This window comes from Notolepis coatsorum (assembly GCF_963971535.1).
Source record: "Notolepis coatsorum genome assembly, chromosome: 14".
Classification (NCBI taxonomy): domain Eukaryota; kingdom Metazoa; phylum Chordata; class Actinopteri; order Aulopiformes; family Paralepididae; genus Notolepis; species Notolepis coatsorum.
In genome coordinates this window covers 54,162,189-54,184,024 of record NC_140178.1, presented here as the reverse complement: position 1 = coordinate 54,184,024, position 21,836 = coordinate 54,162,189, and the positions used below count along the sequence as shown (strand labels likewise).

The 21,836-nt window shown below is 42.7% G+C and overlaps 1 protein-coding gene across 1 annotated transcript in view; it reads left to right on the top strand.

Moving 5' to 3' along the window:
* The first annotated feature begins 381 nt into the window (after nt 1-381).
* fus (FUS RNA binding protein) overlaps nt 382-21,836 on the top strand; it is a 78,530-nt gene continuing 57,075 nt past the window's right edge. Inside the window, exons 1-3 of the mRNA XM_084328767.1 lie at nt 382-498; nt 983-1,007; nt 10,413-10,558. Of these exons, the coding sequence (XP_084184893.1) occupies nt 486-498; nt 983-1,007; nt 10,413-10,558 (184 nt within the window). The 5' untranslated portion in view covers nt 382-485. The remainder of the gene's footprint in view (nt 499-982; nt 1,008-10,412; nt 10,559-21,836) is intronic.

The following is a 21,836-nucleotide window of genomic DNA, read 5'->3' as shown; positions in this document are numbered from 1 at the left end:
GTCAGGATCTAGGGGTAACAGTACTGTATATTTGAAGTCACAAATGTATCAGTACTAAATACCTATATGTCCCTATGCCATAAATGTCATGTATGTTGTGTATGTCATAAATGTCTATATGAATTGAAAATGGGGGACCCTGATGTAAACAAGACAAACGTCTTTCTCAGGTCTGCATCCCCTTAACAATTGTGTGTATTGAGCCGTACTGTATTGTACCCATTCTGCAATCTGTTAAATAAAGTGTTCATTCATTCATTCATTCATTCATTCATTCATTCATTCATTCATTCATTCATTCAGCACCGTGCAATCCATTCTGTGGATCCCGCCCACAGTGAAACCGTCGTGTGTCGGTCATGCGCCTACTGCAGTGCAGTTGGTAAGAGCAACCACTGGGCGGCGCAGTTGATTGGTCAGCAGTAGCCAACGAGATTTTGCTAGCTTCTAGCGTTTGACAACAAACTCGTTTTCTTCTTGCCAAAATGTCGTCTAATGGTAAGAAACACACGTATAAACTGGTTGGATCTTCTTATATTATAGCATGTATTGACGTATGACGAGCTATCTAGCTAATGTAACGTAGATATTTTGTTCCAAGAAGCTAACGTTGCAAGGCTAAACTAGCCAGCTAGCGATATGGCTAAAGTGAGCTAGCATTAAAAAACAAACGTATCCCATTATACGCCCATAAAGCCTTCTACGAATGTTTTTTTCCTATTGCTATTTCGTGTATATTGTAGGTAACAACAGTACATGCCAATTTAAACCAGAGTGGCTAAAGTTAGCCAGTTAGGTTGTCTGAGTCACAAGACCACATAGCTAGAATGTTGCTGCTGGGTTTGGCCTAGTAACGAGCTACAGCTCCGTAATGGAGACGGCTTTCACACCAGTCACACATAAAGTGTCTCCCGCTTTATCACATTGTTAACAAGCTACAGTGATTGCACTTTATTAATTAATTTATGTATCCCCCTTCCAGATTATTCCCAAACACCTGCCCAAGGGTAAGTCATTTTACGTTTACGGATCCAAACGGATTAACCTCAGTCAAACCAAGCTCGTCTTTATAAAGCCAGGGGGTAGTGGACCCTGATATACAGAACGCGCAATTAATTTGATATCTTGGACCGTTCAGTGTCTAGACATGAACTGCTACTCTCGTCCTCAACATCAGTCTAATTGACTGGCAGTAGAGCAGTTCTAAAAGTAGCACTGGTCGACTACCCAACATGTTACTGTGTTCAACCGCATAGGACGAGGTTGGGTGAAAATGGCGCGCCGTAATGCAAATACATGAAATTACTTAGTTGGCTTTGTTATTACACTACCTAAGTAGCAATATTCAGTTGGTCGTTTGTAAAGTGCAATGTTTATAATGCCAAAATGTTCAATAGCATAAATCTGCAGATCCCAATGTCTGGGCGGGGCTTCGGGGCTTGTACTGTGCGTTGCTGTGCGTGGGCGGGGCTTCGGGGCTTGTACTGTGCCGTGCACTACTGCGCATGCGGATGATGGGGGTTGGGGGGGGGGGGGCTCTCGCGCGACATTTATGACATTCACCCTACTCAAAATGTTGCTCCCTATGGGTTTCCCTAATTGAAGTTACCTGCTGTTTCACATAATCACGTGTCGGATTGCGTAGCTTCGTTTGAGGAAAAGCCATTGTGCAAATAGTGCTGGGATTATAAACACTGCATTTTTACAAACATCGACTGAATATTGCAACTTCGCGTTGGCAACAAAGTAATTTCACATCTTTACATTACATCGCGTCGAGCATTTGTTTTCTGGCCTATGGTATTTTCACCCAACCTCGTCCTATGCACATTAGAGGTTGGGTATGAGGGATTCTGCCGAAAGTGTGCCATTTGCTAGTTGTAACTCTTCCAAATTATTTTCTTTTAGCTTTTTTTCAACATTAAATCTAAGAACATACATAACTATTTAAAATGTGTATTGGTCCATCTCGGGCAACTTTATTTAATTTCTTAGAAGGCTTCTAAGTGAATTCAAAGTCAAAATGGGGGACCCTGATGTAAACAAGACGAAAGCCTTTTGTGGTCCGCATCCCCTTAACAATTGTTTGTATTGAGCCGTACTGTATTTGTACCCATTCTGCAATCTGTTAATAAAGTTTTCAATACAATCAATCAAAGATGGTTGACATTTTCTCAGTCCTGTTACCAAAACTCATGTGTCATACTGTCATTTAAAAAGCGTTTCAAGTAATTCCTTTGCTTTCCCTTCAATTAATTGTTTATTTTTATTAAATGGTTGCTTACATGTTCAAATAATTAATATTTGTAACAAAAAAATTTTCATAGTGTAAATTATAATTAATTGGATAAATGGTGGACCAAACATAATTGAGATTTTTTTAGGTATTTCATTTTTTTTCTCAGTAACAGGAAGGACATATGGGAATGAGCACTGGATAACCGGAATGAGTGTCTGTATGTGAATCCCAGTGGTTCTCAATGTGGGGGTCTGGTACCACCGGGGGTCCTTCAGAAGGGCCCAGCAAACTGATAAACTGTTAATCTTACACATTATCCAGAAGTGAACACAAATACAACAATACAGCCGTAATTTACAGGTAATGGAATTATTGTGTTTCATCAGGGCAAACAATTTAACAACAATAGATACACTCAACAGTGCAAGAAAATAGTAACAAGTAAAAATAAGAGTAGAGGGTGGGTGCGTCATGCCCCTGGAACATGCCATGTGGGTGTTTCTGGCTGCTGGAACATGCCATGTTGGTGTTTCTGGCTGCTGGAACATGCCATGTGGGTGTTTCTGGCTGCTGGAACATGCCATGTGGGTGTTTCTGGCTCCTGCGCAGCTTGGGTCCCCTCCATCTTCAACAAAAGGGACATAAGACAACAGAGACAAACTGCTGAATGTATTAATATGTAAGTCATTAGACCTCTGCATTGACTACCACTACCTACACTACCAAAACAAACTTGCCTTGCCTAAGGAGCACTCTATAGTTTGGCCCAGACCTATAGGCCTGGAGGAGCATGGGTAAATGGAGGGAGTAACTATCGCTCTCTTAAGGTTAGCGCCGTCTAGTAGCCTCAGCTCTGGCACACTCCGGCAGGCGTGGAGGGATCTGGTAAAAATGGCAGAGGTGTACTCCGCTGGCCGACATTATAGGGTCAGGCTGGTCAGGTCCACCTCACCCGCGCACCGGCATCAGGCCCACAGCACCGCGCCCACCGTGCTGCTAAGGGTCGCAGTTTCGGGCCCTCTTTGGGAAAGGAGGGTTGCGTTGGGGATGGGTCTCAAATTAGTTATTTCTCGTACTGCCCAGTGGTTCCCGCCAGTAACGCCTCTACAACTGAGGCTAAATAGAGATTCCCTGCACTCAGATCCCCGGGTCCCGCTGGTGTGCGTGCGTATTGGGGCTGTAGTAGTTGTGATGGTTGATTGGTAAACCATGAAGGTGTGACCGAGCACTGTAAGACCGCAGGGCCTGGACACTGGACATCGATCGGTTGCAAATAACTCTATAAACAACATGATTTGGACGTATATACTATTATACAACCTGGAAATGGATCGCATATTTCTACATCCCATAATAGGAACATTTCTGTTCCACGCTCATCGCCCAACGCTACGAGGAAGCTACGGTAAGATTCAACGTTATTTTCTAACGTGTTCGATACTAACTGCTCTAATGATCATATCACCCACACTAGATGAATCGTATAACGTTGGCCACGGAATTATAAACGACCCCCCCCCCCCCCCATCCGGTCAACATCAGATGATCAGTAGTAACTTCTAGAAGCACGTCCATTTGAATTTTTTTATCTCGTGCAGATTGCTATCAAACTGTATTTGATCATCAATATAATGCATTTGGGGCTATAAATCACTTTCTGGAGAAAGCTGCAGAAAACGATAAAAACATACTTATACTTTAGACCGTATTTTAGTATGAATATGTGAATGAAAAAGTATAACGTTGCTACACCCTGAACAATAGATATAGGACGTTGAATGGGCCATAGTAATGTCAATTTAGCAATACAATTAAAAAAGTTATAGCCCTGCAAAGAAGGGGAACGTCTCCATATTAAATAGGGCTGGCGGAGGATGGTAAATTATGAATTTAAGCATGGCGATCAAAGGGTTAACACAATCAGTAACATTTAAATCAACAACAAAAAAGGCAATGGAAATATCATTTGACATTTTTATTTTTGAGCTCTTCAGACATTTAAATGAAAAACAATCTATTGTTTTTAACACTATGATCACCGTGGACGAGTTTAGACGTCATTCCTAGCCATGCTCATTCTGCCGAAGACGCCGTACCACGTCTTTGATATCAATATTTCAAAAATCTGTGATCGAAATCATATTTCTCCCCCGGAGACCTGAGATCTCCTGTTGATCCCCTCTCAACTCTCCAACGGTTCAAGAGCGCCATCTGGTGGCCGATCGGCGGATCGCCCAAACAGGAAGTGATGCGCCGGAAGTGGTGCTCGCTCATATTTCGTCCGGGCACTCGCTATCGTTAGCGGGACTCCATCTTGATACACTGGACATCGATCGGTTGCAAATAACTCTATAAACAACATGATTTGGACGTATATACTATTATACAACCTGGAAATGGATCGCATATTTCTACATCCCATAATAGGAACATTTCTGTTCCACGCTCATCGCCCAACGCTACGAGGAAGCTACAGTAAGATTCAACGTTATTTTCTAACGTGTTCGATACTAACTGCTCTAATGATCATATCACCCACACTAGATGAATCGTATAACGTTGGCCACGGAATTATAAACGACCCCCCCCCCCATCCGGTCAACATCAGATGATCAGTAGTAACTTCTAGAAGCACGTCCATTTGAAATTTTTTATCTCGTGCAGATTGCTATCAAACTGTATTTGATCATCAATATAATGCATTTGGGGCTATAAATCACGTTCTGGAGAAAGCTGCAGAAAACGATAAAAACATTATACTTTAGACCGTATTTTAGTATGAATATGTGAATGAAAAAGTATAACGTTGCTACACCCTGAACAATAGATATAGGACGTTGAATGGGCCATAGTAATGTCAATTTAGCAATACAATTAAAAAAGTTATAGCCCTGCAAAGAAGGGGAACGTCTCCATATTAAATAGGGCTGGCGGAGGATGGTAAATTATGAATTTAAGCATGGCGATCAAAGGGTTAACACAATCAGTAACATTTAAATCAACAACAAAAAAGGCAATGGAAATATCATTTGACATTTTTATTTTTGAGCTCTTCCAGACATTTAAATGAAAAACAATCTATTGTTTTTAACACTATGATCGCCATGGACGAGTTTAGACGTCATTCCTAGCCATGCTCATTCTGCCGAAGACGCCGTAACTCGTCTTTGATGTCAATATTTCAAAAATCTGTAATCGAAATCATATTTCCTCTCCCGAGCCCTGAGACACACTGCAAAGCTCCACTCAACTCTCTAGCGGTTCAAGAGCGCCATCTGGTGGCCGATCGGCAGATCGCCAACCGGAAATGAGCCTTTGAACCGGTAGTGCTCATCCATATGTGGTCCGGGCACTCGCTATCGTTAGAGAGACTGTCTTGACAAAGTGAACATCGATCGGTGCAAATAACTCGAAAAAACAACATGATTTGGACGTATATACTATTATACAACCTGGAAATGGATCGGGCATTTCTCCATCCCATAATAGAAAAAATTCTGTTCCACGCTCATCTGCCAGCGGCGCGAGGAAGCCACGGTAAGATTCAGCGTTATATTCTAACGTGTTCCATATAAACTGCTATGATGAAGATGAACATATGACCCACTCTGGATGAATCATCTAACGTTGCCCACGGAATTATAAACGATCCCCCGCCCATCCGGTCATCATCAGATGATATGTAGTAACTCCTAGAAGCACATCCAGTTGACATTTTTTATCTCGCACAGATTCCTACCAAACTGTATTTGATCATCAATATAATGCATTTAGGGCTATAAATCACGTTCTGAAGAAAGCTGCAGAAAACGATAAAAACATACTTATACTTTAGACCAGGGCTATTCAACTGGCGGCCCGCGGGCCAGATCCGGCCCGCGGGATGATTCTGACCGGCCCGCCAAAGATTACATGATAATAATAAAAAATTAAAAAAAAATATATTTTTTTAATATTTTTTTTTATTTTTATTTTTTTACTTTTTTCTTTTCATGTCAACGTTAACACGCACAATTGAGCCAAAAGTCACTAAATTAATGACAGATTTCATTGATAAATTGAGGGAAAACTTTGCAAGTCGATTTGATGAATTTGACATGTCCAGAGAATTGATGCATTTTGTGAGCAACCCATTTGCCAATGTAGCTGCTATTTCCACAAAAGGACAAGAGTTCCTTGCATCACTTCACATTGATGAAGGTCTCCTGCAACTTGAAATAATTGACATGCAAGCATCATCTGCTCTGAAGCAGGCACTTGAGAATGAATCCACCACAACATTTTGGATAAAGTGTATTCATGTCAAGACATTCCCCAAAATAAAAACGCTGGCAATATCTGTGCTAACAATGTTTGGCTCAACATACACCTGTGAATCCAGTTTCTCTCACATGAATGCCATTAAAACAAGCAACGTGCCTCCTTGACAAATGAGCATTTGCATCACTGTTTGCGGGTAGCCCTCACTTCCTATGAACCCTCTTTCTCTGCCATTGCCCAGTCAAAGAAGTGCAATCGCTCTCATTAGATGTGTGTATGTAGGCTAGGCCTGTCTGCCCCCCACCCCCCTGATGTTTGAGAGTTAAGAGTGGACAATAAGTGCTAATAAGATGCTGTGATTTGCTGTTGTTGCACAGACATGAAGCACTTTTTCATAAGCTCAGCTGCACTATAAATGTGTTTTTTTGTTCAAGTGTTGATGTTAGAATGTTCAGATGCACATCATGCACTTGTTTGTTTTTTATTTTATTTTTATATTGAAATGTTGAAGAGGAGATGTTGCAGTTGTTGCACAGTCATAAATGAAGCACTTTCTGCAGGAGATGTTGCAGATGTGGCACATAAATGAAGCACTTTTTTTGAAAAGTATACTACTTTTGCAATGTAGTTAAAGAAAAGTTGTGAAAATGTGGTTGCGTGTTGTGTCAAGTGTACATATATTCATAGCACGGGGAGGCTCCGTGGCAGTCCGGCCCCTGGCCCCATGGGTTTCTGACAATGTGGCCCCCTGAACAATTTAGTTGAATAGCCCTGCTTTAGACCATATTTTAGTATGAATATGTGAATGAAAAAGTTTAACGTTGCTACACCCTGAACAATACATATAGGACATTGAATGGGCCATAATAATGGCAATTTAGCAATAGAATTTAAAAAGTTATAGCCCTGCAAAGAAGGGGAACTTCTCCATAGACAAATAGAGATGGCGAGGGATGGTAAATTATGAATTTAACCCATGGCGATCAAAGTGTTAATACAAATAGACCTCCTGTTCACTGTTTTTGGTTCGTTTTCTTTTTTTCGATATTAATATCCTATTCACTGTCACAGAGCTGTATTAAGGTGCAGTACCGGCCAGATCCTGTTAGTGGGGCTATCCCGAGAGCGTCTATACTTTCCGCAACGGAGCTCGGTTTCCGGGTTCCTCTGATTGGCCGCGACCCCCACGTGACCCTAACCCTAACCCTTATCCACCGCTGCCGCTACAGCTCGCCTGTGTATTGACGCGCGCGCGGCATAAGCGGCATGGACTTGACTTTATGCTGCACTTAGCGCTGACTGAGAAAGTAAACATTACAGTTCTACTTTATAAAATGCTAATTGTAAATATGTTTAAGTCCACCACACATTACAGTTGATGCGTGATGCTGCTGAGGCGGTCGTTTCTTGACTGGCGTTGCATAAGATTTACATTTAGTCAGCTAGCTGATAACTGCATAAGCAGCATATTAAGATGACTGCGTTTCTTAAAGATTAATTTTTTTGGCGTTTTATCGCTTTATTACTACTGGGCAGTCCAGTAGGGAGAGACAGAGGAGAAACGGGAGACAGAGTGGGGGGAAGACATTCGGGAAATAACGACTGATTCGGGAATCGAACCCGGGTCGCCCGTGTCGCGGCTGAGCGTGCTATGTGGTTCGCCACTGGGGCGCCCATGACTGCGTTTCTTGACTCAGAGTGGCGGCGCGACAATAGCGTTTCTTGACTCAGCTATGCCAAATACAGCTGATAACTGCATAAGCAGCATATTAAGATGACGCGACAATATTATTAAACAAGAGAGCTCTGTCATTGAAGTGGGTGGTGTTACCAACAGCGCGTTTCTTGACTCGGGCGTCTATGCCAAATACAGCTGATAACTGCATAAGCAGCATATTAAGATTAAGATGACTGCATTTCTTGACTCGGGCGTCTATGCCAAATACAGCTGATAACTGCATAAGCAGCATATTAAGATGACGCGACAATATTATTAAACAAGAGAGCTCTGTCATTGAAGTGGGTGGTGTTACCAACAGCGCGTTTCTTGACTCGCGAGCATCAAACACAGCGGCGAGCGGCAGCGGTGGATAAGGGGGCGTGCTAGCGCGGGTCACGTGGGGGTCGCGGCCAATCGGAGGAACCCGGAAACCGAGCTCCGTTGCGGAAAGTATAGACGCATCCCGAGAATGCACCCTCCTTCCCAGTCCCCACTTCTCTCTGCCTATCAGGGTTTCCGTTAGAAAAAATTGTTGCCGGTCTCCGTGACCTGCAAGATTTCAATCTACCGGACAAATGAGATTAATTCCGGTCATAGTTTATTGAGCAACGACAACAAACGCAATGATTGTTTCGTTCATCGCATAGGCCACCCAACTCCAGCCCATCCAAATACAATTCAAATAATCAAACTGTGCCCAGAGGGAACTATTTTCACCGGACACTATGACCGGAGAGATTAAATATGTCGGACTTCAACAGATTTTGCCGGTCAAATACCGGTAATTACCGGCTAACGGAAACGCTGCTGCCTATGGCCCTCGGTTAGCTTGTTAGCTTACGCTAACGTAACGTCATCTTCGATCTTTAACGCGACGTGGGCATAATGGAGTGGCGAGGATTGCAAAGCAGGTTAGATGCATTGGACCCGTTGCGGAATAAAACAGCAGGGACATGTTTTGGGTCACAGAATAGGCACACTAGTCTTGCTCTAGTGACGCTCTAGACGCTACTGCTGTGTGCTGTTGATGTTAAATGGAGTTTCACAACACTGGGCGATGACGTCGCCGGATTTTCAAAATAAGAGTATCGCAATATGAATCAATCTTTTTACGTTGCATCGATCCTATTTGATTATTGATAATAGATCGATATATCGATCTGGATCGATGTATCGTCCCACCCCAGTGGCTTATACACGAGAATAGGCCAGAAGTTCATTGCGTATCACCTAGATGTCACTTCCTGTGGATGGAACACTTACAAACTGAAATGCCTCTTGTAGGCCTACATTTAGCCAGTGTTATGCCTACAGTATAGGCCTGTGGGAGCCCAGAAAGGAGTCAAAAACACCCGTTGGCTCCCTGTAAGGTATTAACATTGTAAAACTGATAAATGTAAACAACTTAAGTAATTACAACTGTAAAACATAAAGATCTCCTGTTCATATGAGTAACAGGACTGAGTTTTTAGCATAGCAAATATACAAAATATAGCTACATGGCATCTATGCTAACAGCATGAGGACACAGAGCACAATGTAGTGATTCACCAAAAATAATTACTTTGGTCTTCCCATGGTCTTCAGAACATTCAAATTAAGCAACTGCCTATTGAACATGTGACTTAAGGTGTGTTCCATTTATTCCAGATGGAAGAATGTGTCGGGGTAACAGGACTGAGTGAAAACCTGGGGACATGACTAAAATGTATATTTTAATTTAAATATTATGGACTTTGTCAATAAGATTTATGCAAAGCAGATATGGGATATGGAGTCACAAAAAAAAATTCAAAAATTCTGAAGGATTTTAATGATTATATTCCATGGTAAAGTGTAGTTAGAGGCTGGGGACAGGCCAAAAATGCAATTTTTCAAGTGTTCTAGGTAGATTATTTCAATGTTTTAAATTATATTAGTTAAATTTGCAATTGGACTAATGTGCAGGACACTTTGCTTAATAATAAAATGTATTTAACAGTAACATGGCACCCATTTGGTAGAATCCCTCGTATACCAGCTACTCTAGAATGTACTGGTGGTCGTGGAAGATGTCCCCGACTAGAACATTGTCTATTTGGAGAGATGTCCACAAAGCTAGGCTAAACTGTCCAATACCTTAGGAGAGATGTGTGTGGGCTCTGTTTTAAGAGGGACATTTATTTTTAACTACATTGTTCTTCTCCCTTGCAGCTATGGCTCCTATGGTGGTAGTGGGGTCAACCAGAGCTATGGGCAGCAGTCCTCTGGCCAGAGCTACAGTCAGCAGGGGTATGGAGGCTACGGCCAGAACACAGACAGTAGCTCTGGTTATCCCAGCTACAGCCAGCCTCCGCCAGGTAGGCCAACGACACAATAAAGGTCCCACATTGCACACGCAAGTGCACCACCACTCCTCAGGGTGTTGTCTCCCCATCACCTTCTTCCCAATAGGGACGATTCAAGTTGTTACTGAAGAGTTACAGAAATTACTACTGCTGGTGATAGCTTCCAATACACATGGTCTGACAGGGCTCTACGCTAACCTTTTTCCCAAGGAGCACATGTGCTCCTAAATGAACAAATTTAGGAGCACACAAAGAAATTTAGGAGCACACAAAAATATTTAGCACAGTGAAAATATTTCAATTAATGGAGTTTTTTTATTCTTTTTAAAAATAAATGTATATTTGTACTGTGCGTGCATGTGCAAACGGGAACGGGACACACATCTGTGCAATAGCACATACCACCAAAGTCACTGGCCCACTGTGTGCGTGTGTGTGTATCTGCGTGTGCAAACGGGAATGGGACACAGACATTTGAACTATTAAGTGATTAATGCCTACTGTGGCAAAGTTGTAGCCAACAACTAGGCCTAATAAAAAAAGGCAGTGACATTAAACAAAAAGGAGACACTGGCATTACCACCAGGGCCATCAGTAGAGGGGACTGTAAGTAGGGATGGGTACCTTTCACATTTGAACCGATACGGTACCGGTACCTGTGAATCGATACCGGTACCTTTTTTCGGTACTTTAGTCTCAAGAAATTTTATTTGCCTACCTCGGTCATGAAAAAAAAAATCCAAACTTCAAATACCGGTAACTACAATTTCGACAGTTTTCGGCTTGCCATTGCTCCGACTGCTTTGTTGTTGAATCAAGTCAAATCCTAGGTAAGCATTATTGTGCGTGTGAACGTTGACATGAAAAGAAAAAAGGTAAAAAAAATAACCTTTTTTTTTGTATCCCACTTGAATCGATACTCGGTAGTACCGGCGTGTTTTGGTTCGGTACCTCAAAAGTACCAAATTCGGTACCCATCCCTAACTGTAAGGTGCCTTTTCGGTATACTACCTTTGCTAAAACTGTGTTCTCTGTTAAAGGTGGTAACTACTGGAATAGCCTACCAGTTGTGATTAGAGAGTGCCCCACATGTTCAAGACTCATCTTAAACTGCATCTTAAGGCAAACCAGAACTGTGATAATTTTTAATCTGATTTAGTTTATGGAACTTGTTTCTTGTTTTTATTGTTGTTTTTATCGTTGATTGTCACAATGCTTTTACCCTAAGCAGGCTATTTATTTATTGAAAGAGTTTTGCTGTCTCCTGGTGTAAATTAGCTCTTGCTACAACCCTGCATGTTTACATTTTGTATTTTGTACTTGATGTTCATTAACATGTGCTGTCCCTATCAAATAAACTATTAAATCAAACTACTGCTACAAAAGTAACAATCACTTAACTTTAGCTTTTGCCCCTTTTATGCATACAATGCCTATGTTTTGGCTAGTGTTGCTCTTCTAGAAAAATAATCCTTTCAGGGTTGCCTATTGAAATACTGTACACCTCCAGTACAGAAACATTGTTTATGAGTTTGCGTGTCAGGTAGACCATTGATTGACAGTCGAGTCTGCCAATTACGTCACACCGCTTGCACCCACCTCTGCTGTTGATAACGCTAGCCAAGTTAGCACACACACATACACACACGCACAGTGGGCCAGTGACTTTGGTGTAGGGGTGTAACAATGCATCGCAATGCATCGATCCTAAGGGGAAAATTCAACTATCGATTTGAAAATGTTAGAATCGATTATCGCAATTTTTATGTGTACACAGTGTTATGTTGTTATGTCCGTTACAGCCAACACAACGGCATACGCTACTGCATCAACGTTATGATTAACAAAGCAAGGCATTCGTTTTGTTGCATTAACGTTATATTACTATTGCTATCGCTAAATATTAGGGGTGGGACGGTTCACAAAATTCGGTTTGGTTCGTATCACGGTTTTGGGGTCACTGTTTTCGGTTCGATATACGTAAATTTTTATTAAAAAAAATGTAACACTCAAAAATCTAAATATGCTTATCATTTATATATAAAAAAAATAGTTTACAGTGTTTACAGCCTTAAATAATGTTTGGCACACAAAGACCGAACTGACTGAAAAATATAGGCTACATTTGTCAAAGTATTAACTTAGTGCAAACAAACAATATGCTCAGCCAGCACTAGACTTTCCTTTCTTTAATATAAACACAAAAAAACAATATCAACCATGTTTAAATTCCCTGATTGTCAGTTCTTAATGGAAAGATTAGTTTTCTGCTTGAAATTAAAGTGCAGTATTTGAAATACAATGAAAGGAATATGGCTGGATTTCTTATCATACGTCAAACTAACACACACACACTGTACTGTTTAAAAACAACACTGCTCTGTTCATTCTATTTTTAAAATACGTACATTATCTGTCTACATTTATTTAGAGTAGACTAACATTATTTAAATATTGAGTGCAACTGTGGTGGATTACGTAATTCGGTGAGTTGGAACTATCTATGGGTTGGCGGGTCCGCAGGGACATTTTAGCGCGACGGACCTTCAGTTCAGGCAATGTTTTTTTTTTAATCCACTTTTTCTCCCATTTTTCTATATTTTTCTCCCATCCCAATTTCGTATCATCCAATTCAACCCTCCCCTGTCACGAACGCTGTTTCTTGCCTCCCACAAGCCGGCTGCAATGTGGACTAAGTCATACATAGCACAAGTCCCCTCCGGTACTTGAGGTAACAGCAGTCGCATCTTTTCACCTGCGCAGCTCGATCTCTCAGTGGCGAGGAGTAACGCGTGGGAGGCTCACGCTGCCCCCGACACTTCCTGATTCTACTGTGCAGGCGCACCAACCGACCTGTAGGAGTCGCTGTCCACAACGCCCGATCCCCACCCATCAGTTTCCCACCCCCTAATACGGCCAATGTGTATTAGTATGAACGACCAGCTAAACTGTAAGCAATGTGGAGCGCTGGGCTCGAACAGGCGAGCCCAGCGTCTCCGCATTCGTGGCGAGCGCCTTGCCCACTACGCCACGTAGCCGCCATCAGTTCAGGCAATGTTATCAGCTCCGGAGGAGTTCATAACATCAACATGCAGTGGGACAGCGGCAATAGTCCCGGTTGGAGTTAGTAAAACACAGTTGTATGTTAGCCTTCTTGGTTGTTGAATAAACGCCTATCATTGTCTTTGAAACACCCCGCCTCTCAGACTCCCATTTCCTCCTATGCTAGCTAGTAGCTACGGTAACCTTTCATTGACTGTACAGTAGTAGCTGGCGGGCTGCGTCGGGCTACCATAGTTAAAACGTGCGTTGTGTTGTACAAACTGCTAACGCTATGGCAAGATGTGTGTAGGCCTATGTAATGTTAATGGCTATGTTTTTAAAGTCGTAATGAAGATTGATTTATATTGTGCTTGCCATTTTTACACAAACTGACTAGCACCTGGCTGCAGTGCTGCTGCTGCTGCTGCCTGCAGCCAGTGCTCACCTCTCCCGGCTCCGCCAATTTTCTTTTATTTATTTGCGCGTCATCTGAACCGTACGATACACAGACGCCCCGAACCGCGGGGGTCGTACCGTATGGTACACGGTTCGAATGCGTACCGTCCCACCCCTAATAAATATAGGTGTTCTAAAATCTATTGCTATTGGTAAGACTAGAATAAGTTACTGTCTCGGGAAAGTCTCGCATATCGCAATGGCGGACTTTCAGGAAGTAAAAAAGCAAATAAGAGCTTCCGATTGGTTTCAAGGGAAATAAAGGAAATGACCAGTCACGTCACTCTACTGTGATTGGACCGTTGGCTTGAGTGCAATGTGGGACTTGTAGTTTTTTAACTTTATCAGTGGAGGGAAAAAAAAGCACGACTGAGGCTGTAATCTTCACTCTCACACCGTGCGAGTAATTGATTTTTCCGGTTCGCACACACATATTTCTAGTAGGGGGTGCACCGATGTATCGGTCGGGTATCGGTATCGGCCGATAAGTGCCTTGTTGACTGCAATCGGCCTATCGGCCGATAAGCTCAAATGTGCCGATGGCAGTAGCCGATAAATATCCATCAATTTGTGTCTCGTCAAAAGGCAAAAAAAAGTTCAGTCGCGTCCTGCACAACGCCGCCCCCAGTCCCCCACACACACAAGCTACTGCATCAAAGTTACTACTAAATATTCAACATTCTCTTTTGAGACTCCGCTTCAGACTCTTATCATTTGGCACTAAAAGCTAAACATTGTCACCGATATGGCTGTCCGCAACATGGCATTAATTGTGTACGCGAGGTGGTCGCTCAGTGACGACGCTAAGTCAAGTCAAGTCAAGAGTTTTATTTGTCACGGCATACAAGTATACAATGAAATGCGGGTGGTCTTGCCCGCAACGATGTGCAATACAGTGGTACAACATGTAATAGAATCCAATAAAAAACAACATTGTGCAACAAACGGGTAACAGGTAACATGGTGGGACATCTCGGTATCTGTACATAGTTATTTATAGGGCATATAGGACATGCTAGGTAACTTAGGTAGTGCAATACACTGTTACTGTTATACTAATATTAAAGTGACCTTTCCTTTTTGGCCATGAGTGTGGGCGTGTGCGGCATGAGTGTGTGTCTGCTCATGTTAAAGTGTTAAAAGTGGCTGCTGGTGTGTGAGCGTGCACAGCGTGCGTGTCGTGTGTGTGCTCATGTGTGCTTGTGTGTGGATAGATCAGTGTTCTGTGGCACTCAGTGTTCATTGTTCAAGGCTCTGATGGCCTGGGGGAAGAAGCTGAGCCTAAGCCTCTCTGTCCTAGTAGCTGGGGTTCGCAGGCGTCTGCCTGACCTCAGCAGCTGGAACAGGCTGTTATTGGGGTGGTGGGGGTCTTTCATTATTCTGCATGCTCTCGATTTGCACCTCTTGTTGTATAGAACCTGCAGGGGAGGTAGTGCAATACCCGTGGTACGCTCGGCTGAGCGCACCACTCTCTGTAGGGCCTTCTTGTCCTGTGCCGTGCTGTTTCCATACCAGGCAGTGATGTTTCCAGTCAAGATGCTCTCTACAGCTCCGGAGTAGAAGGACTGGAGTATCTTCCCCGATACTCTGAACTTCCTTAACTGTCTCAGGTGGTAGAGGCGCTGCTTCGCCTTTTTTACAACTGTGTCTATGTGTGTTGACCATGTCGGATCCTCTAACGTGAGCTAGGTTAGCTAGCATGAGCTACCGGGATATGGAAAGACTAACGTTACTGGTGAAAATGTGATTTACGTTGGAATACTCCTTTGCCAACTTGCTGTACTTTGCTTGCAGGTCTGCAGCCATTATTGCTAGATTATGAATAGCCCCAACTTTAGCCAAGGTAACGTTATGGCTAAACCTTTAACGTTAGTTAACGCTAGCTTTCGGTTAGCTGTTCAATGCTAATAACACAACCAAGCGAACCCATCAGAGCTCCCCGTCAACACCCCTCTCTCGGGAAGATGGCATTTAAGAAAGTATCTGCTGTTAAAATGACACAAACATTCGTTTTGTGGCATTAACGTTATATAGTTAGTGTTACACGTTCAATAACATCAGCATAGTATTTACCCGAACACAGCAAGTAGCCAGCATTACTCGTTCATACTAGCTCAGTTCCTTCCGTTGCTCATAGAGCCCTGAGAGTTGTACCCAATCCATTCTAAAGTTTTCAATCAGACAAATGTATAGAAAGGCTTTGTTTTATTATAACATTCGTTGCAGTAAAATCATTATGCCTCGTTTGGTCATCCTGTGGAGCGCGGGCCGGGGAGTTAACGTATTAGCTACGGTAAGCTTGTTGTGGTTCTCGGCTTCTCGCAAGCAGATCAATGGCGGCATGCCCGGAAGTAGAAAATGAATAAACGCTTGCCGATTGGTGGTAAGAACAGCAGGAGGTGGGTGCTAGCGGAGTGACGTAATTGGCAGAATCGACTGTCAATCAAAATTGTTCTATTGCATTGGTTGAGAGCTCTGGTTGAGACAATAGTATCCAGTTGCAGGCCGCCAGACCCACTGGGAGAGCGATAGTGCTACATGGCATGGTGGAATTAATACCATAAACATATTTCTTGATGTTTCCTTTTTTTAAGTAAGTAAAGAGGCCTACAAATACAAACATACAAATATACAGTAGTTTCATTAAAAAAAAGAAAAATAATTACAAAAAAATATATAAAAAGAAAATTACAAATATATATTTTTTTGCCACAAATATCGGTATCGGCCGATTGTGTTAGTTGAACAATCGGTATCGGTGGCAAATTTTCATATCTGTGCATCCCTAATTTCTAGGGGCATATGCGAGCAATATGGTCGCACTGTAGAGCCCTGTCTGATATGGCTATGCTTAAATTATGCAAACAGGGTGTGCGTGTAGGTCGAAATAATGCTAGGATGTGATGGGGGGGGGGGGGGGGGGGGGGGTAGGATGTGGTGGGTAGGATGTGGTGGGGATTTGACCCCTTCTCAAATAGGTCAACAACACCTCAAAAGGCTCTAATTGCAATCACCATGCCCTGAGGCAACGAGGTTACCAGAAAACGCAAATAAAGTACTAAACCACAGGAAAAAAGTACATAATGTACGTGTACGTTATGTTATAGCCATGACTAATATATTTCCGGGTTGTAGAAGTCATATATTAACTTTTTGTTTCAGCAAAAGTCCAAAAGTAACACTCAATGATTGTGGTCGCGGGCAAGTGCTCTCACAGCTAGACTAACCTTCCCACCCAGATACAAACACAGCATTACTATAATTATAGTTTGTTTTAACGGTTATGGTTAAGATATAAAGTTAGGGTTCAATGGTTATGGTTAGTTCAAGGTAACTGTGTGGAGTTCCCAGCAGGGGAACTCAAACGTTTTCTGAAAACGTTAACACATTGACGGCCACTGGGATTAGACGGGCCCCACTCTAAGGCCAGCTTCTCATAACAAGTTTTAACTATGCGTGAGGTTGTTTGTAGAGCTAAATCTATATTTTAAATTATTGCTATGTGTCTATTGTCATTGTCAATTGACACTATAAACCTTCCCTTCAATATGCCATAAAGAAATAATTGTTGCATCAATACGTTCCCATTTTATAGCGTCGTGAATATGAACGTTATATTGGATTGGTCTAGGCTAATTCCTGCAAAACGAGTTACAGGGCGCTAAGCTAATAACGTTAAATCGATTGGCGTTTCGGCCATACACAAGCTAGAGATAAAAATCAAAATGTGTATGATCGATATCATGTTCCACCATGAATGCATGAAAGGGGGGGGGGGGCGGGGGAAGTTGTTTCTGATTATTGATTACCAATAACGGCATTCGTTATTGAAGCCTCATACACTGATGAGAGGCTTGGCTATCGGAGCAAGGCCCGATCGGGCTGTAATTTACGCCGGTTGGATCCCAAAAAGGATTTCCCAGTTATTGATCGATATGTCCATTGGCTGATGCTATATTCCTTTACTGCATACTGAATTCGGCGTCGCAAAAACTATTCCAGGCGATCGGCTGAAGCCCTTGCTTCAGGCTAACAGAAAAAGTAGGCCAGAATGAAAAACGAATAACATCCGGTCTGAAAACAAGGAGTACTCTATTCTCGAGACAGCGCCACTACCAGGTGACATTGAGTAGGTTATTAAAATGCAATAAAAGCAAAAACAAGCTTATCACGTATATATACGTGGTTGGCCCTTTAACACTATGCCGTCCATCCACGTATATATACGTGTTTTGAAAAAGCGCGATGTGGACCAGAGCCACGAGTATATACGTGACGAGTTGTTATTGTTTTATTCCATATTTATAGCGCTTCTTAGGTACCCGATCCACTACCAGCATCTTTTCAGATATTTGATTTTCGAAACATGCAGTACCGGCCAAACCCGCTTAGGGGCGCCATCGCTCCACTGCAGTATCAATGTGAATTTAAAAAAAAAATGAAAAAGTACAATTCTGTGGGCGGATCATAGTTCCTTGATCCCAGCAGAACATCCTCCATCTTGGATTAGTTTGGCGAGCGGTTTTTTCAGCGTGGAATAATGGGATTTATGATTAGCCAATGTGCATATCGATCTACCAGAATCCGATGAGTGGTGAGGAAATGCTGCCGGCGATCACATGGCCTGACGGTAGGATAATATTACTCCAAATTACAGCTGGATTGGACATTGTTTTATAACGTAACGTGATTGGTCAATGAAAATGCTATATTGAATGCACACTGTATTGCGGATCAATAATAGTAATCGGCGTTCCCCGCCGCCCCCATTTCATCCATGTTTTATTTCATTCGTATATATACAGCAGAAATGGCGTTTGATATAACGGCGCCAACGTTTAGCCTATTATCTAGCTCCCGGGAAAAAAGCCTAGACGAAAAGTGTGTTATACCTTATATTCACGACGCTATAAAATGACAACCAACCGATGGATTTTTATTTTCTTTAAGCCATTATGAAGGCACGGTTTATGCACTCAAGTGACAATGAGAATGGACAGATAGCAATACTATAAATGGTATATAAAGCTCTTTGAAAGTACATCGGTTTGTTTACTTTCTGCTGTCCTCTGAGGCCTAAATCCGCGGGCCGCGCTGGTCGTCATAGTGTTAACACTTTGAGTCTTTGATTGATTGATTGAAAAGTTTATTAACAGATTGCAGAATGGGTACAGTACAGTACAGCTCAATACATACAATTGTTAAGAGGATGCAGACCTGAGAAAGACTTTCGTCTTGTTTCCATCAGGGTCCCCCATTTTCAATTCATCATAAAACTGGTGAACATGGTAAAACCCTGTTAAATGCCAGCACCCACTTCAATGATAGCGTTGTGAACGCATAATCTCTGTCTTAAATTATGGCTGTGTCTAATCTGTCCGTCGTTTATCAATGACTTGTTTGCAGTCAACATTGTCGAAAAGGATTGTTTTTTAATCGCTTCATTTCCGTTTTATAGCATTTTGAAAAGCCCTAGTTTTTCAGGAAAATATATAGATTCCGTGATAAACGGCATTTACTGGAATATTCTGGCATACACAAACGTTGTAATTTTTCGGCCTATTTATGAATCGTTTTCAAATAAACGCTAGATTATCGATAGTATATGTGTACTTATGCACGCTGTAGAAGCAGGCTGAAATATCGATTCTCTCATTTCCTGATCAGCGGCACACACAGACACACACACACACACATATGGGACACGTTGATATATCTGTGAAAAAAGCTCCGATTATCCCAAGACTGGTAAAATAGATTCCTTACCTCAGATCGGATGTTATCCAAAAAGATTATTCCAATTCCTGATCGCCATTCCAAATATCGATTGCGTTTATTGATTCGGCGTTGGGTGCTGGAAATACATAATCCACGCATTTCTGAGGGCCGGCGATCACTTGGTCTCTTCAGTTGGCTTGACTGAAAAGTAAAATGAGGAAACTGGCCCCCCCCTTCATCAGTCTAAACTAATGGAGTGCAGTTACACAGGGAGAGACGATAGGGGGCGGTATCTTCCCAATTAGCGAGAGAGACTGCAACACTAGCGTGAGGCTCGATTGATGAAATATGTATTCAAATCGCCAATAAAAAAAAATACGACAAAGGGCGGCTACGTGGAGTAGTGGGCAAGGCGCTCGCCACGAATGCGGAGACGAGCCCAGCGCTCCACATTGCTTTCAGTTTAGCTGGTTGTTCATACTAATACACATTGGCCGTATTAGGGGATGGGAAACTGATGGGTGGAGATCGGGTGTTGTGGACAGCGACTCCTACAGGTCGGTTGGTGCGCCTGCGCAGTAGAATCAGGAAGTGTCCCACGGAGTCCCACGCGTTACTCCTCGCCACTGAGAGATCGAGCTGCGCAGGTGAAAAGATGCGACTGAGGGAGCTCCCGTAGCTCACCGCATATCTCGGCGCTATTTCTGCGTCGGGGAAAACCGTGCTCGTCACGGATCTGGGGGACACGAGTTCGATTCCCGGACCCGCTGTCATTTCTCAGAATGTCTTCCCCTGCTCTACATCCCATTTCAACCTGTTTCTGTCGGTCATGCTTGACCAGAAAAGCGATAAACGCTAAAAAATTAAGTAAAAAAAATAAAAATAAAAAATGCGACTGCTGTTACCTCAAGTACCGGAGGGGACTTGTGCTATGTATGACTTAGTCCACATTGCAGCCGGCTTGTGGGAGGCAAGAAACAGTGTTCGTGACAGGGGAGGGTTGAATTGGATGATACGAAATTGGGATGGGAGAAAATATAGAAAATGGGAGAGAAAGTGGATAAAAAAAATAAAGATAAAAAAATACGACAAACAAACGCTATATGTCGTTGGCGGCACTCAACTGGCGGCATGAACTAACGACAAAACGCGCCGCTGGCATCCAAAGTGTTTTAAGCATGGCGCCGAATCACGTATATATACGTGGTTGGCCATGAATGTGTTAAAAGTGTAAATACTTTATGTGTAATATTTACTTATTTGTACACATTATACATTTTCGATAAAATATGTACATAATGCTACTTATGGTTATAATATAACATAAGTACCTTTTTTTTCTGTGGTCGATTAGTACTTTATTTACATACACAGTATTTGAAACTGGTCTGCTGAAAGGATCCTTTTCAAGTTCTTCTCAGTATAGGGCGGCTTAGTGGCGCAGTGGGCAAGGCGCTCGCCACTAACGCAGGAGATGCTGGGTTCGAGCCCAGCTCTCTGCGTTGCTTCCGGCTTGGCTGATCGTTCATACTACCGTAATACAATTGGCAGTATTAGGGGGTGGGAAAGCCGGTGGATGGGGATCAGACGTTGTGGACAGCGACTCCTACAGGTCGGTTGGTGTGCCTGTACAGCAGAATCAGGAAGTATCGGGGGCAGCGTGAGCCTCCCACGCATTACTCCTCGCCACTGATAGCCCTTTTACACCGGCCAGGCTCCGTGCTGGAGCCGGTTCCCGAACGTAATCTCGCACCGGCCGGCGCGTTCAGACCGGGATTAATTGGTTCAGAACGTGACAAATCGGTGCTCAGCTGGCACCGGAAAATAGTTGGTTTTTCTCGCAAACCGTGACATCATCAGTGGGCGTATCATATTCTAGGCTGTGAAGACGGTGAAAGTAGAGAGTCGGCATTGCACTCAACCGATTCATTCAACAGGAAGCGATTTGCGAGTACAATACACCATCCAACCAGAGCACACAAAAGCACACATGCATGATATCTGATTTATTAATGCCAAATAATGTATGGCGACCGCAATTGGCACTTGAAAAGTGTAAATGATGGATTAGGAT